Raw genomic sequence first — 16,410 nt, 5'->3', positions numbered from 1 at the left:
TGACTTCTACTATGGCCTCCAACATTCAATCCAATTATAGTCCGAATCGAATATGGTCCCTTTTTATTATTTAGAGTGCACAACAAGCCTGTTTGTAGTGGCATGGGGAGAATTAATATCTGCATCCTCTTTTCAAACTAGCCTAACCTAAATTCTTTAATTTACATGTTTCTCTAGCTCAATTTGTCGATGTTAGCATCATTTGTTCACTCAGTGTATACCTCCCTTGTGAGACAAGCTGAAAGAGTTGCCAATCATTTTTGCCAAAGTGTTGTATTTTGCTTTGCTCTTTCACGCCAAATGTCACTTGGAGAATATAACATCTGATAATGTCAAACACTAGTGGTAAACAAAAATATTTTTTTATTGGGCTTTATTTTTGGGTGAAAATTATAGAAAATTTATATTTTTATTAAGAAAAGCTTGCGAAACGGCTTCATAACATTGTTAATCACACGACGGCGCTAATCCACAATGGGTTTTCCACGTATTATAAGTAAAAACAACAAAATATACACAAAATTGGGTGACTTCTGTTTGTCTGGCGATGGCCAGCAATTCTGGATAGTTTGCCATACGTGCCAGGAGGAATTGCAGACACAGGACAAATTTTGGAAGCACATACAGGATGAACACAATTTCATGCATGGCATTAGACAAGTGAGTTGTTGGTATTAACGTTGCAATGCTGTGCTTTGCTTTTATGAGTAGCTCGGGGGAGCGAAGGTATTAACGCGCCATTTTTCTTTGTGTGTGTGCACAACAAAATTTCTACTTTTTAGGAACAGACACGAATCAGCCAGTCAGCGGCTCAGGCATACATGGAGGCGGCGGAAGCAGCTTCGGCTGCTTCCATGATGCCATTGCCCTTGTTTCGCAAGATGAGTGTGAATGAACAGCAAAGGGAGGACAGCATGAGCCAGGAGGATGAGGAAATGCAAAAGGAACCAAAAGACTACACAGAAATGAGGGCCCATGAAGATCCCAGTCAATCGGTGTCGATCGATATCAAATTGGAGCCACAGCTAAGTCACCCGGGCCAGCATCAACAGCAACAACAACAGCAGCAGCAACAAGAACAGCAGCAGCAACAGGAACAATTACACCAACAGCAACAGCAGCAGCAACAACATCAACAACAGACTCAACAAATAGAGATAAGTACGCCTCTGATGTACCCCATATCCCATGTACATGCCCCGCCCGTAGGAGCCTATGCCGCCTTAGTACAAGCCCCCAATCTAAATTCGCTAAATATGTCTGTGGCCGCGGCAGCTGCGGCCGCCTCCCAAGTGCCAACCTCCATGGCCGCTTTGATGCCCATCAAAGATGAGATGGTGCACAACAAAGAGTCGGCCAACAACAGTACCACGGCCAGTGCCAGCAGTGCCATGTCATCGGAAGATGGCGAACGTTGGTATATCTGTGAATTTGAGAATTGCGGTTTGAAATTCAAATACCAATCTCGTCTCGAGCTACATCGAAGTGTGCACAGTAAAGAAAGGCGTTTCTCTTGTGAGATATGCGGTGCCAGTTTTAAACAATCCTGTAATCTATCGACACATCGCAAGAAGAAGCATGCCCTAAAGGGCACCACTAAAATGACGTTAGTACCGCCGCATCGTTTTTGAAATCCATTTTTGAATTTTTTACAATTTCCCTTTTACTTTTGAGCAAGAAGCTGAAGAAGAAGAAAAAACTAAAACAAAAAAAGACCCCACCATCTTTGTTCGACTCCCACAATATGAAAACAAAAAGAAAAAACAACAGAAAATAGAGCAAAACTTCAAAAATCACCTAACAACCTTACTGTCCTCCTTACTACCTACTTAAGTTAAGCAATCAGGCTCAAGTAAAACAAAAAATCCCCTTGATTTTTGTTATATTACCCCCTGCCCTTTCACTGTTTAGTTTTGATTGCAGAAATTTTTTGATAAAATTTAAGTCCAACATTCGTAAAAATTTGTAAAAGTAGTGGCCAAAAGAAAAAAAACGACAAACAGCAAAATTTATCTTAAAAACATGATTTGAACAAAATATTTTTGAAATATACTTAGTCTTAAGTTTAAGTTTCTTTTCTTATGTACCATTTGACCATACCTATTTCTCGGGGGTTTTTGCTTGTTTTCAAAAGCAAAAACCTAACACAAATATTTTATTTGATTTTTTTATAGATTCTTAGTTTTGTTCAAGCGCGCGCTATTGTAAAATTAGTTTGTCTATGAGTTTTTGTTTTAAGTATTTTTAAAAAATGGTCAGCATTCATTGGGTGAATGTTATATGATTTACAAAAACATAAGAAAACAAAAAAACAAAAATTTAATATCGACATAAAACAAAAGAAAGAATTTCTTTTGATCTTCGAAAGCCTTATAATTTTCTATAGCTTTAAGAGGATTTTAATTTTTCGATTTTGGTTTATTTTCTCTTTTGTAAAATGTAGTAATAGAAGGCTAAATGGCAAAATTGGATTTCGCTTGGAAGAAATCCTTTTTTTTAATTTTCTTATATTTTATGTAACCATGTAAACAAATTGTTAACTGAGTTTCGTTTTTGTATAAAACAAAAAAAAGTTTTGTTTTTTTTTTTAATCTCTTCTCTTTTGTCTTAGTTGTGCAATTGTAATAGCCTTATTTTACCTATAAATATATTTTATTCTACCATGTATGTTTTCTTTCAATTATTTTTTTATGTTTTATTTCTTTTAGTTGTAATTATTGTGCAATTAATTATAGAAACAAAATACAAATTATGTAATAAACAGAAAAAACGGAAACAAAAAAAAAACAAAATTAAAATTTTAAGTAAATAAAGTTAGTCTAAAATTCCAAAAAAAAACTAAAAAATGTTTAAAGTAAGCAGGAATCGTAGACGAAGAAAAGTGTTGGTCGGCATAACTTCAAAAATCATTCAAAAATCAAAATATGGTGAAACCAATGGGACATGGGAACACTGATAAGAGTCAAGATCTACCAGGCTTAATTTTTACTGCAGTGACCTAGCTAGCCGAGCCAGAAGGGTATGTGACGAGCTACTCTTCTTTTTCTCAAACAATTTCTAACCTTTAATTTTCATCTCCAGCAATAGTAAGATGAGTCAACAGAATTATTTATTTATTTAAATTTAATATTTTTTATGTAATTTTTCAATTTTAGCATTCTAGTGCCCGAAATCTATGAAGTCGATGGGAAGAAGACGAACCCCAGTCAAGACTCGATAGCCTTCAAAGGGCAACATATACCAAACACAAAATGATGGGCAATCCTCTGGCAGCCGGTTGTATGTATCGGATTGACCCGATGAATTCCTTCATGGGCAAGGGCTGCCGTCTCAGTGTACCACACACTGCTACTACAACAACAAAATTATGGGCAGGCCATTTTGGCAGACAATCTATTGGCGAACATCCAGCACGGCACAAGACAGCAAAAAGGATAGAAGAAAGTGTTCCTCCTGCGAGGGGTTTTATATACAGGAACGTTCCCGTCTTTCCATAGGCCGGACAGAAATCGCTATTGCCTTTCCAAACGCAGTATGTGGCTCCAAAAAAAAAAAAAGAAAACAAAGCACAAGACAAAAAGAAGAAACTCACTGGAGGCCACCGTAGCCCAGAGGTTAGCATGTCCGCCTATGACACTGAACGCCGGGATTCGAATCCTGGCGAGATCATCAGAAAAAATTTTCAGCGGTGGTTTTCCCCTCCTAATGCTGGCAACATTTGTGAGGTACTATGCCATATAAAACTTCTCTCCAAAGAGATGTCGGCTATAAAAAGGAGGCTCCTTATCATCGAGCTTAAATTTGAATCGGACTGCACTCATTGATATGTGAGAAGTTTGCCCCTGTTCCTTAGTGGAATGTTCATGGGCAAAATTTGCATTTGCACCGGCGATAGTATGTTACAGTCAGTCAATTCAGGCCTCTACAGAACTACAGAAAGACAAGAAAAAAAAGTAACCACAAGGGAATTCATGCACGCAAAGAGGTGTTCAAGCATTATTCTGTATCTTCTCCTCTCAATTGCGGGGCAGCGACACAAAAGCTCATCGATAACTCCAACTTCTCTTCGTCATCGCGCATTCTGCAGAAGGATGCCTCTCTCTGAGGCCAGTGGCAATGTCAAAGACCTGAAGTTGCAAAAACCCGTCAGCACTCCTATCAGCAAGCCGAAGTCGTGATTCCTCAGCCAGGGGAAAAGCGACATTTTGTTAAGCGAAATGCTCGCCCACAGATCTTTGCCAACTTGCAACAAACAGCATTGACCTAAGTCTCATTAGCGCGGTCATCGAGGCTCGCTCAGTGGAGGGTTTACTGATTGCTTAGAACAATCTGTGCAAATAAGGAATCCATTATTGGCCAACTATTCGGCCGCTTCGTTTCCTATCGTGATGGCCCGAGACCAATGCAGATCCTGACAACCTTTACCATGGCTCTCAAAAAGCTCTTATGAAGAGTTTGCGATAGTCTGATTGGTTGTTGCAGCCTTATTTGTATGTGGAGGTAGCTATCCTCTTGAATATGTGAGCAAATGTGTTCCGGTCCGTAGTAGCGTTCGCCGCGGGAACGTTATGGCCATTGGTTCTTTAATGGCACCTATAACTCGCCTCAGTTGAGGTTCTCGTGATGACAAAGAATACCACACAAATCGGAGCTCAGAGTTCCAATCCGTGTGGACCACACATAGTCATACCTAGCAGTCTGCAGAGCCCTTAGGACCGCGAAGATCTCCACCTGAAATACGCTGTACACGTCTAAGTAATACTTTCTGGGCTGTTAAAGCAGTTATACACCGTCAAGAAGCCTCATCTTCATAATTTAGAGCGAGAAGATAAGCGCCACAAGAGAGAATCTCTAGATCAAGTGGCAACCTTCATGCAGACATGGAAGCAGATACGGTGAATAGCTACCGGGTAAATGCGGTCCTTAGAGAATGACCGCCACCTATCGCGCTTGAAGAAATTGACCGCCACCGTCAAACCAGAGTGGTTTGACGGGGGCGTGACACCACGTGATTCGGCAGATGCAGCCTCCTCAACTCCTACAGAGCAAGGATTGATGCCAACGTGCAGGATGTGTGTCCCGATTGTCAACCACGTGACATCTGTTAAACTTCCCTGCCAGACCCACTCGATTCAGACCCAGATCTCTCTGGACACACCCCCACCTTACTCGCAGAGTTCCTTGAACTGAATATTCAACAGAACCAAGTAGGCGAATGCCGCTCTTTGAACTACGGCGGGCTGTCTCCTCAGTTATTACGTGGACCACTTTTCACAGGAGATAAAGATCCTACCCGTGCTGTCTAAGTAATACCTTCTGGGAAGAAGGTGTATCTTCATGGTCTAGAGCAAGAGGAACAGCATTACAAGAGAAAATCTCTAAATCAAGCGGATGTACGTCCCGATTGAGACCTGGACCCACGTGACACCTGTTTACTGCCCAGCCAAACCTTCTCGACTCAGACCCAGATCCCTGTAGACACGCCCTACCTCACTCGTAGAGTTCCTTAAACTGGATATTCAACAGAACCAAGCAGACAAATGATGGAACAGAAGACACTGCTACAACAACAAGCCCTGGTTCCAAGGAATTCAATGAAGACTCCTGTTCCGGTGTCTCCGTCCAAATTAAGATTCATCTTTGTATATTTAGAAAGTCCCGGGAAGTCTGCGCCTGCAGTCCAGAGACCGGAAAAACGATATCCAACTTATCAACAAGAAAGGACTCCCCTCCCATCAGTCTATAATTCTCTCCCAGCAGAATAGAAGAATGATCTTTGTGGTCACACCCAACATAAATGTGCAAAGCCATAAGATCGAGAATGGTATTCAGCGCTTATTTAATGGCACAACTTCTTGTTGCCAGAGATAAGGCCTGCTGGGGTAGCCTGTACCTTCCTGATCATCTTGCGGATGCCAAAGTTATCCAGAGCACTATGCCACCCCAGACATCAATAAAAGAGAGTCGGCTCAACTCGCCATAAGCATCCAGTGCAGAGTCCCCGGTATAAGCCGCCAACTTCTACCTATGGAGTTGTGACTGGAGTAGAGCACATACACACAAAAAGAATACAAATCGGTTTCAATCACGAAATTAATTGACCCAATTAATTTTTTAGTTGAAACTGTTTCAGTAACACAAATGTCAATATCAATCAATTTGAAATTCCATTAATTTCTATATTTGGTACACATGTACCTCCTAGTACATGAACTTGAAGTGCGTTGCTTGGCCAAAGGTGTGTGGGTACCCGTATAAAAAAAAAGCGGGGTTCTTCAAAAAATGGGTGCCACACACACACTGTTGTGTACGTGTACAAGAGCATAAGCCCATGGTGCCTAACGCTGATATAGATTGTTGTTGTTGTCGTAGCACGTAGATACAGCAGCTCTTGGCCGATGAAGGACTCCATCGAATTATTCCGGCTCAATTAATTTTTTAATTGAAAATGGCAAAAATTTCAATCACGTGAAAAAATTGATGTTCAATTAAAAAATAATTGAATCAATTATTTTTTTTAATTAAAAACGATTTATTTTCAATTAAATTTTTAATTGAAAACCTTTTTTAGTAATTTTTTTCTGTCTACAATCACCTTTTGACCCTTTCCTCTATGTTCCTACTCCAACTTAGTTTCTGGTCAAGAATCACGGCCAATTACTTGGCATCCGCAGAGAGCGGCAGAGCCACTCCATCAAGGACAGGTCCCCTGAAAGTCTCCAGATTCCTCCTCCTGGCGAAAAGTACCAGCTTGCCAAGCCCGTTGGCCGGCGCCCATCCAGACATCTTACTCAACGCCCCATAAAAGAGGTTCGTAATAATAGAGAGGAAACAGCCATCTAACATAATGACGTTGACAATACGGCCTTTGAGCATCGTATCTAACCGATTTTACCAAAAAAGCGATGAATCTCATGCTCATTAGAGCTCCATGTATGGTCCCCATCTTAACATTATTAAAAGACTCTTCAATGTTCAAGAAGGCCGCCAAAGTCGCTCACACCCAAAATTCCCTCGATGTAGCCAACCACATAATGAAGAGCATTGTCGATCGACCGACCCTTGGGTCAATTAGTCTCTCCAATGTCTTCAAAACGAAGGAATAAGGCCAAAGTGGCCCGGGCAACTTTAATGCTTGGGCAATTTTATTTTGTTTAGGAAACAAAAAGGCGCATACATTTTCAAAAAAAAATTTTTTAAATGCTACTTCACTAAATTTTATTTTTAAAATATTTGATTCCTTGTGTTTCTAAGTGCAAGTTGCTCCTGTACTCTGATGATTTTTCTATCATCGAATAAATGTTCCATAACTTAAATTGTAATATTATATTGTAGTATCAATTCTGTTATACGCATACTAGTATACTACTTACTCTCATATTTGTATAACTACTTGGAACTCGTCGAATTGGTGGATGAAATGGTGGATGAATTTGATTTTATAGCAACAAGGACTATAGTACATTGAAAACAGGACAAAACTCAACAACAGCAAGGTAAAAGTAGATATGGAAGGACAACAAAAATTGGTTGTTGACGAAGGTAGATAAGGATTTCACCAAATTTCTCCATTTATAATTTGGGGGGTATTTTAAATAATAATGGTTTTGAGTTTCTTTCTCAATTTATTTATTCCAAGTGTGAAATCTATTTTCAATCTCTATCGACTTACCTTAACAATTTATGTCCTCGACAGACGGACCGACTTGGCTAAATATTTAATAATTTTTTTTTTTAATATGCCGTTTTTAGCTATTTTTGGTGGTTCGAGGGATAATTTTATTTGAGACCATAATTTATCTCTCTTTATGGGTCTTTTTTATACCACCGAAGGATGGGGGTATATTCATTTTGTCATTCCGTTTGCAACACATCGAAATATACATTTCCGACCTTATAAGTATATATTCTTGATCAGCGTAAAAATCTAAGACGATCTAGACATGTCCGTCCGTCTGTCCGTCTGTCTGTTGAAATCACGCTACAGTCTTTAAAAATTGAGATATTGAGCTGAAATTTTGTACAGATTCTTTTTTTGTCCATAAGCAGGTTAAGTTCGAAGATGGGCTATATCGGACTATATCTTGATATAGCCCCCATATAGACCGATCCACCGATTTAGGGTCTTAGGCCCATAAAAGCCGCATTTATATCCGATTTTGCTGAAATTAGGGACAGTGGGTTGGTTTAGGCCCTTCGACATCTTTCTTCAATTTGGCCCTGATTGGTTCAGATTTGGATATAGCTGCCATATAGACCGATCTCTCGATTTATGGTTTTGGGCCCATAAAAAGCGCATTTATTGTCCGATGTCGCCGAAATTTGGGACAGTGAGTTGTGTTGGGCCCTTCGATGTTTGTCTCCAATTTGGCTCCAATCGGTCCAGATTTGGATATGGCTGCCATATTGACCGATCTCTCGGTTGAACAATGACTGAGTACAAGTACATATGCATTTGGTTTAAATCGGATGATATGTCTATGTAGCTGCTATGGGGCATAAGGTATGCATTTTTTTTTTGACGAGACGGTTCACATATATACCCGAGGTGGTGGGTATCCAAAGTTCGGCCTGGCCGAACTTAGCGCCTTTTTACTTGTTTTTTTCTTAAATTAAGAAACTAATTGAAACCCGTAAGAAGCCAACTCTAAACTATGAGATCTTCATCCCTAGACGTTCCTATTTCATTAAAATATGGCAACTCTATTGCAATAGTTTATCCCTTCAGTTCGAGTGTTTTTATCGCTCGTGACGGTCGTCGTTTTGTTACGGGTATTAATTGCGAACTCGGTTTAAAAATATAGAAATTCATTGCCAAATAAAGGTCTTTGTATAAGTGGAGATTGAATATATTTTTTTGCAATAAATTCACATGACTTTAAACTCTCTTTTTAGCAAAAAAGTGTTTTGCAAGGAGGTGCATTTCAATTGATTCTTGTTGAGGTGGATTTTATTCGGTGTGGTGAAAACCAAATGTAAACAAACCTCTTTTGTCAGTGAGAGAGCGGGAGAGGGTGTACGATATGTTTAATTGAAAAAAAGAGAATAGAAGACTATCTATGTTGGTGATAAATACATGCGTAAGATAAGCAAAAGTGATTTTACATATTGTAAATTCGAAGTGTTTGAAGAATGAAGAAAATTAGAAAATATTGAATTAAGCTCCTAAGGAAGATAAATAATTAGGCTCAATGACATATGGTGCGTGGAGTCTAATAATAAACTATAACACATGGGCCACATTTAATGTGAATTGGAAATAGGTAAGTTTTTGACCGAGCATTATTTGCATATGTATGTACAGTCGAATCTGCTTAATTGAAAACTGGGGAAAAACAAGAAATTAGAAATCTTTCCTATGTTATATACCTATAAGTTATATTTTTATACCCACCACCATAGGATGAGGGTATACTAATCTAGTCATTCCGTTTGTAACACTAAGACCCCATAAAGTATATATATTATTGATCGCCTCGACGTTATGAGTCGATCTAGCCATGTCCGTCCGTCTGTCGAAATCTAGATAGCGGTCGAACGCTTAAAGTTAGCCGCTTGAAATTTTACACAGATTCCTTCTATTGATTTGGATATAGCTGCCATATAAACCGATCTCCCAATTTAACTTCTCGAGCCTCTTGGAGCCGCAATTTTTGTCCGATTTGTCCGAAATTTTGCATGTGGTGTTCTGCTATGACTTCCAACAACTGTGCCAAATACGGTCCAAATCAGTTCATAACCAGATATAGCTACCATATAAAACGATCTCCCGATTTAACTTCTTGAGCCCTTACAAGCCGCAAATTTGTCCGATTTGGCTGACATTTTGCATGTAGTGATCTGTTATGACTTCAAACAAATATGCTTAGTATGGTTCAAATCGGTCTATAACCAGATATAGCTCCCATATAAACAGATTTCCCGATTTGACTTCTTGAGCCTTTGCAAGTCGCAATTTTTGTCCGGTTTGGCTGAAATTTTGCATACGGTGTTCTGTTACGACTTCCAATAACTGTGTATTTTATTAAATAAATTCTATGAACTTTAAATTCATGATATCCTCATGTGTGCTGTAATGAATGAAATTGTGAAATAATTTATTTCTAGATTTGAGCCGTTCGCGAATAGGAAGTACCAGTCCTCGAGTAACCAGATATAGCTACCATATAAAACGATCTCCCGATTTGACTTCTTAAGCCCTTACAAGCCGCAAATTTCTCCGATTGGGCTGGCATTTTTCATGTTGTGTTCTGTTATGACTTCGAACAAATGTGCTTAGTATGGTCCAAATCGATCTATAACCTGATATGCAAATTGAAAATTTTGCCCATGAACATTCCATTAAGAAACAGGGGCAAACTTCTCACATATTAATGAGTGCAGTCCGATTCAAGTTTTTAAGCTCAATGATAAGGGGCCTCCTTTTTATAGCCGAGTCCGAACGGCGTGCCGCAGTGCGACACCTCTTTGGATAGAAGTTTTACATGGCATAGTACCTCACAAATGTTGCCAGCTGAAAATTTTTTCTGATGGTCTCGCCAGGATTCGAACCCAGGCGTCCAGCGTCATAGGCGGACATGCTAACCTCTGCGCTACGGTGGCCTCCATAAGCTGATATAGCTACCGAACTCCTCATTTAACTTCTTGAGCCCTAACAAGCTGCAATTGTTGTCCGATTTGGTCTATAAGTTGATATAGCGCCCAAATACATCGATCTTCCAATTTGACTTCTTGAGCCCTTGCAAGCCGCAATTTTTGTCCGGTTTGGATGAAATTTTGCATGCGGTGTTCTGTTACGACTTCCAATAACTGTCTAAATCGGTCAAGAATCTGATATAGCTCCCATATAACCCGACCTCCCCATTTGAGTTCTTGAACCCCTGGATGCCTCAAGTATGTCTGATTTGGCTGAAATTTTGCACATAGTGTTCTGTTCTGAATTCCAACTATTGTACGGCCCAAATCGGTTAAGATCACAATATAGCTCCCATGTAAACCGGTCTCTCGATCATCCTTGTTAGGTTCCTAAATCCTTATTTTTTGCTGCTTTGACAGAAGTTTGGTATGTAGAATAAAATTATGCCCTGCAACTAAATTTATTTTCTATAAATTTTTGACAGAATCCATGATGGCGGGTTCCCGAGATTCGGCCCGTCCGAACTTAGCACGCTTTGACTAGCTTTTCTATAATAACAAAGTGAAAAAAACTTTAAAAGCCCCTAAAAGTATGCAATTTTTTTAACAAACCACTAAACCCCTAAAGTATACAATGCTACTACAACCAAAACTTTTTTATTGTAACGAAATCTTTATAGTTAACTGTTTTTTTGACCTTATTACTGCAATGGTTGAATTTCAAATTAATGATAAAAATTGATTTCTTTTCACTTTCTAATCACATTAAATACTAGCAAAAATAAAAACGTTCATATAATATCATTGGCTGGGGAATAAAGAACAATAGCTGTGCGGTTGTTATTGAGGGGCAACATGAATAGAATTTCAATTTAAAACTATAAAAGTTTTCATCACCTGTTTTTCACCATTTTCCTATTTTCTATCGAAACTATGGCAAGTCATTGAAACTTCAAATCGTACATGAATGAAAGGAACGAACTACCCTCTTTGGCTGTGCAAAATAAAGTCATAAATACACACACACAGAAACGCGTTCATACACACATACCTACGTATATATTCTCTAGTCATTTAACGATAGATACTACAAAAACCAAAAACATAATGGACATTGATGTCGTTGACATATCCGTTATTCCTTTCATAAAATGTAAGTTAGTGTGTGAGTGGTACACAATGCTAGGCCACATTGAATGTCGATGTAGGAATAACCTCAAAGAAATTTGTAAGTGGGGACATAGCTGATAAATGATTATTGTAACAACAAATGCTCTGATAACAAAGAAAATTCGGCTATTTGGTTGCTGAGAAAGTAATCAACATGTATGGTTGAAGGCAAACGCGCTGTAAGAAGTAATTCAAAAAGGCTAAACTGTGCCATGGGTTAAACATATGGCATCAACAGTCTCAAATTTCTGGGTAGGACCTTGTCTAGATCAAAATAAATTACAATTGTTGTCATTGAAACTTTAAAGATTTGAGGCAAAAAAAAAAACTTTTTACTTTAAAGCACAATTTCCAACTATTTAAGGAAACATTTTCTTAACTGATATTCAGGAGGACTTAACTTTTTTCCTTGAGTGTGTGTAAATTCTAAAGAGTGCACCATATGACTACGTGTCTGTTGTTTCCTGCTTGGGGAAAATGGCATATCCTTTTGAGTATCTGAACGTACTCGCACATAAGTTTATAAGTGAATGTTTGTATTTTGCCCATAAATAGCCGCATACATATTTTGCCGGTCTGTTACCTCAGAGTGCCATCACTTTGTCATTACACACTGAGGATTACGAAAATACCATGTAATAGTTATAAAACTATTAGTTGTGGAAATTATTATGCCCGGTGTGTCACAAATGCTGAGAGATATTTTTAAAAGTCCATTGACAGAATTTTTCACTAAAGTTTGAAGGGGTCTTACGATAAAGGCGTAGTTTGTATTCAGGAGATAAGGGTAAGCTAAGCTTACTATAAGTAAAAACCTCCTGGTAGTCGAATTTTTTGGCAAAATAAGATTACCAGACGGGGATTGTGAGTTTGATTCCCACGACCGCTACTGTTTAAGCGAAATGACAAATGTTTTTTCACAAAGGACAAAATAAATAAGTGAGACTGATTACAGATTGCCACTCTAATCGAACCTATTGTAATATAAAGCTCCCTAGTCGAATTGACAACAATGTTGAGTTATCAACGTAGCCATCCAATCCCATGGCAGCCGGTTGTACGTACCGGAATGACCCGGTGGAGATCTTCATTGGCAAGGGCTGCCGTTTCAGTGTATAATACACTGCTACAACAACAACATTAATGTAGCCGAGTTGGTTGCGTACCCAAGTTGGTAGCGTAGTCAAGTTGTTAGCGTAGCTCAGTTAATAACATTGTTGAGTTGGTAGGGTAGCCCAGATTACATCGTAGCCAAATTGTAAGCTTGGCCGAGTTGACAGCGTAGCCGAGTTAATAGTAAAGCCATGTTGATAGGGTAGCCGAGTTACTAGTGTAGCCGAGTTGATAGCGTACCCCAATTCATAGAGTTGCCGAGTTGTTAGCGTAGTCTAGTTGATACCGTAGCCGAGTTGGTAGTAGAGCCTAGTTGGGAGCGTAGCCGAGTTTATGCGTAGCCCAGATGATGCCGAAGCCAATTCGTAAGCGAAGCCAGCCGAGTTGATAGCAAAGCCGAGTGATAGCGTAGTCCAGATGATACCGTAGCTAATATGTTAGCGAAGCCAAGTTGATAGCGTAGCCGAGTTGATATTGTAAACGAACTGGTAGCCAAGTCGAGTCGATAACATAGCCCGGTTAATATCATAGCCGAGTTTGTACCGTGATAGCGTAGCCGGGTCGATTGCGCAGCCCAGTTGATGAGTTGAATGCGTAGCCTAGTTAATAGGGTCCGAGAATGGAAAGGACACTTTATTTTAACTATTTTCCAAAAAGATTTTCAAAGAGATATATATTTAATTTTGAATGCGTAGCCTAGTTAATAGGGTCCGAGAATGCAAAGGACACACTATTTTAACTATTTTCCAAAAAGATTTTCAAAGAGAATGATCAAATTAAATTTTTAAGAAATTTTTCTGAAAATAATTTTCAGCGAAAATTAGCTTGGTCCTCCCTTTAAAGAGGTGGTTCCAAACAGAATGTCAGATTTGTTCTCTACTCCCAAATACCTTTTCCTTCAGTTCCATATTGTCCTGATTGGTCTACATGTAAGTTCGGAAAACGTTGGCGATTGTTGGCTCCTTGGATATTTGTTTAGATTTAGAATCGCACTCTATTCTCAAATACCATTCAGCTGTGGAACAGCGAAATGGTTGGTAGGACGGCAAATATCTTATGGGGGGTCCAGATCGTGAGAATACGAGGCTATTACTGAAAGGAAGTAAGAAGGAGGTCAGTATATCTATTGGTATAATGAAGGACCATATAGGACTACGATCTCACTTATATCAAATCAATGCGGCAATTGATAGCATGTATGCGGGGAAGATTATGAGACGTTGGAGCATTTCCTTTGTCATTGCCCGGCTTTCGCGTCTAATAGATAGGGGCACTTAGGTTGGGACACTACCAGACATGAACCATCTTAGGGGCGTGGCATGAAAAACAATTAAGGATTTTGTAAGTAAATAGCTCGGAATTCCTAACTTAAAATTTTCTTTTTAGAGGTTACTTTATAGTTTTTAGAGCGCACAATAAGCCGATTACTGGCTCAGGTGTATGGACATAGTGGCATGGGGCGGATTAATATCTGCACCCTATTTTCAACCTAACCTAACATCGATGTAGGTCGTTGGGGATTACAAATGGGCCATATCGGTTCAGATTTAGATATAGCTCGCATATAAACCGATCTCGGGATTTAACTTCTTTAGCCCTTACAAGCCGTAATTATTATTCGATTTGGCTGAAATTGTGGGGATAGTGTTCTTGACTTCCAACAACTCCAAATCGGTCTATAACCTGATATAGTTCCCTTGTAAATCGATTTCCCGATTTGACTTTTTGAGCCACTGGAAGCCGCAATTTTTGTCCGATTTGGCTAAAATTTTGCATGTAGTGTTTTGTTATGACTTTCAACAACTGTGCCAAGTACGGCCAAAGTCAGTCTATTACCTGATATAGCTCCCATATAAACCGGTCTCTGGATCATCCTTGTTCAGTTCCTAGAAGCTTTAATTTTTGCTGGTTTGACAGAAGTTTGGTATATAGAATAAAATTGTGCCCTACAACTTAATTTATTTCGTGAGTGGGTTCTCAAAATTCGACCCGGCCGAAGTTAGCACGCTTTTACTTGTTTTTAATTAAAAGAGTGAACAAACCTATAAGTGGTTTACTTGTTTGTTCAAAAATTTGTAGTGCTGAAATTACCGCATTTTCGGTGCACGATGGTAAGCAGGTGCCTTATCCTTCACATTCATAGTTGCACTGCTGAACGAAAGCATTGGTTTTGGACTTTGGGCAGGACTATTAACAAAGGATAGAACTTGTTACAAGTTTTTTATTGGGATGAAATTAGATTTCCACGATTTATTTTTAAATTTTCTTGAAATTTTGATTTTCTGGAATATCTTGTTTTCCTTGGAAACCTTTTTCTGAAATTTGGTTTGTATAGTGCTTAATGTAAAATTGCATTTTAATACAAAATTTTGTAGGAAATTGGGTTTCGAGTTTAATGAATGTATTTTTGTGTGTATCCTAGTCCCTTAAATCCAGCATTAAAACTCTAAACTTACTGCTTAAGATTCCTAAAGAAAGTAAAACCAATTTTAGCACCTCCTTACTTCTTCCTAAATAAAGAGTTACTTGAAGAGGAAATGTTTATTTAACCACACTCAAATCATAGCCATTCCTCACACAAGAAGCTTCCCTTAATTTGGGGGTGTTTTTTATAGGGTTTTTGAACCTCCATTATTTGCGTGCAGACACGCTCTGGCAATTATAATCTAAAGAAAGTTTAATGCGTGCTGGTGTTTGTGTGTGTGGGTGAGCGGTGCTCAAGGGATTGTAGATGTGTGGCTTTTAACGAGCGACGCATAAATTATAAGACAATAAAATGAAGAAATAAGGTAAGGTAAAAAACTCTATGATATATGTATGTGTAAGGTGTTATCGTAAAATTTGGTTGGCAAAAAACGCACACTTAACGGCATTGGTGTTCCAAGGGAAATGAACTGAACGGATATTCCAAAAAAAAAACAATGGTAGTGGGAGTATTTTAGGATGCCAGAAGTTTAGAATGAAAAGAAAATAAATGAAAGAAAAATTGCAAGACTCCAAAATTGTATTGCTTTTAGAGTTTTCTCAGGTCGAACTTTTCATGGCCCATTATAAATGGGGATTTAGAGGAGGAAAGGAGACCCATATTGACGGTTCTCTGCCTGCTGTAAAACTAAAATCCGAAATTCATTTTAAACCATTTGGAAATTTGGGTAAAACCATTAAAATAACAAAAGACTTTACCAATTGCTAAAAATGGAGCCTTCTCTGAAGGGGTTACCAATATGGTCACTTTCCCATACCAAGAATGCCAAAATAATAGAATAATGTAACTAATGCTTTGAAGTCTAAGGTAAAAATTTGGCAATCCCTATATCTTTACTGGAGGTTATATATTTAAAAGGTCTTTAACAATTTGCTTTACTGAAATATTTTGGAAATGTCCATCCTCGGATTAGCTCTGGTACTATTTAATACCTTTGTTTTATTTTAAAATATTTTTTTTTATATATTTTAATTCCGTCACTCTAAAATAACATAGGACTTGGTGCC

General features: G+C 38.6%; 1 protein-coding gene across 1 annotated transcript; it reads left to right on the top strand.

The window, feature by feature from the left end:
* Window positions 1–337: 337 nt before the first annotated feature.
* On the top strand, window positions 338–2,752 carry LOC106081405 (AT-rich binding protein). The gene is made up of 2 exons (XM_013243325.2): window positions 338–660; window positions 783–2,752. The coding sequence occupies exons 1-2, from the start codon at window positions 475–477 to the stop codon at window positions 1,629–1,631; spliced, it is 1,035 nt and encodes a 344-aa protein (XP_013098779.1). The 5' UTR covers window positions 338–474; the 3' UTR covers window positions 1,632–2,752.
* The last annotated feature ends 13,658 nt before the right edge of the window (window positions 2,753–16,410 follow it).

This window comes from Stomoxys calcitrans, chromosome 4, assembly GCF_963082655.1.
Source record: "Stomoxys calcitrans chromosome 4, idStoCalc2.1, whole genome shotgun sequence".
NCBI classification, from domain to species: domain Eukaryota; kingdom Metazoa; phylum Arthropoda; class Insecta; order Diptera; family Muscidae; genus Stomoxys; species Stomoxys calcitrans.
Note: the sequence above shows the minus strand (reverse complement) of the source record. Positions and strands in the feature narration are given on the sequence as shown.

Excerpts from the sequence above, each read along its gene's own strand:
- LOC106081405 (XM_013243325.2), top strand. The coding sequence starts at position 475 with ATGGGTTTTCCACGTATTATAAGTAAAAACAACAAAATATACACAAAA. Across the intron at positions 661-782 it reads TCATGCATGGCATTAGACAA|GAACAGACACGAATCAGCCA; the intron begins GTGAGTTGTTGG and ends TCTACTTTTTAG.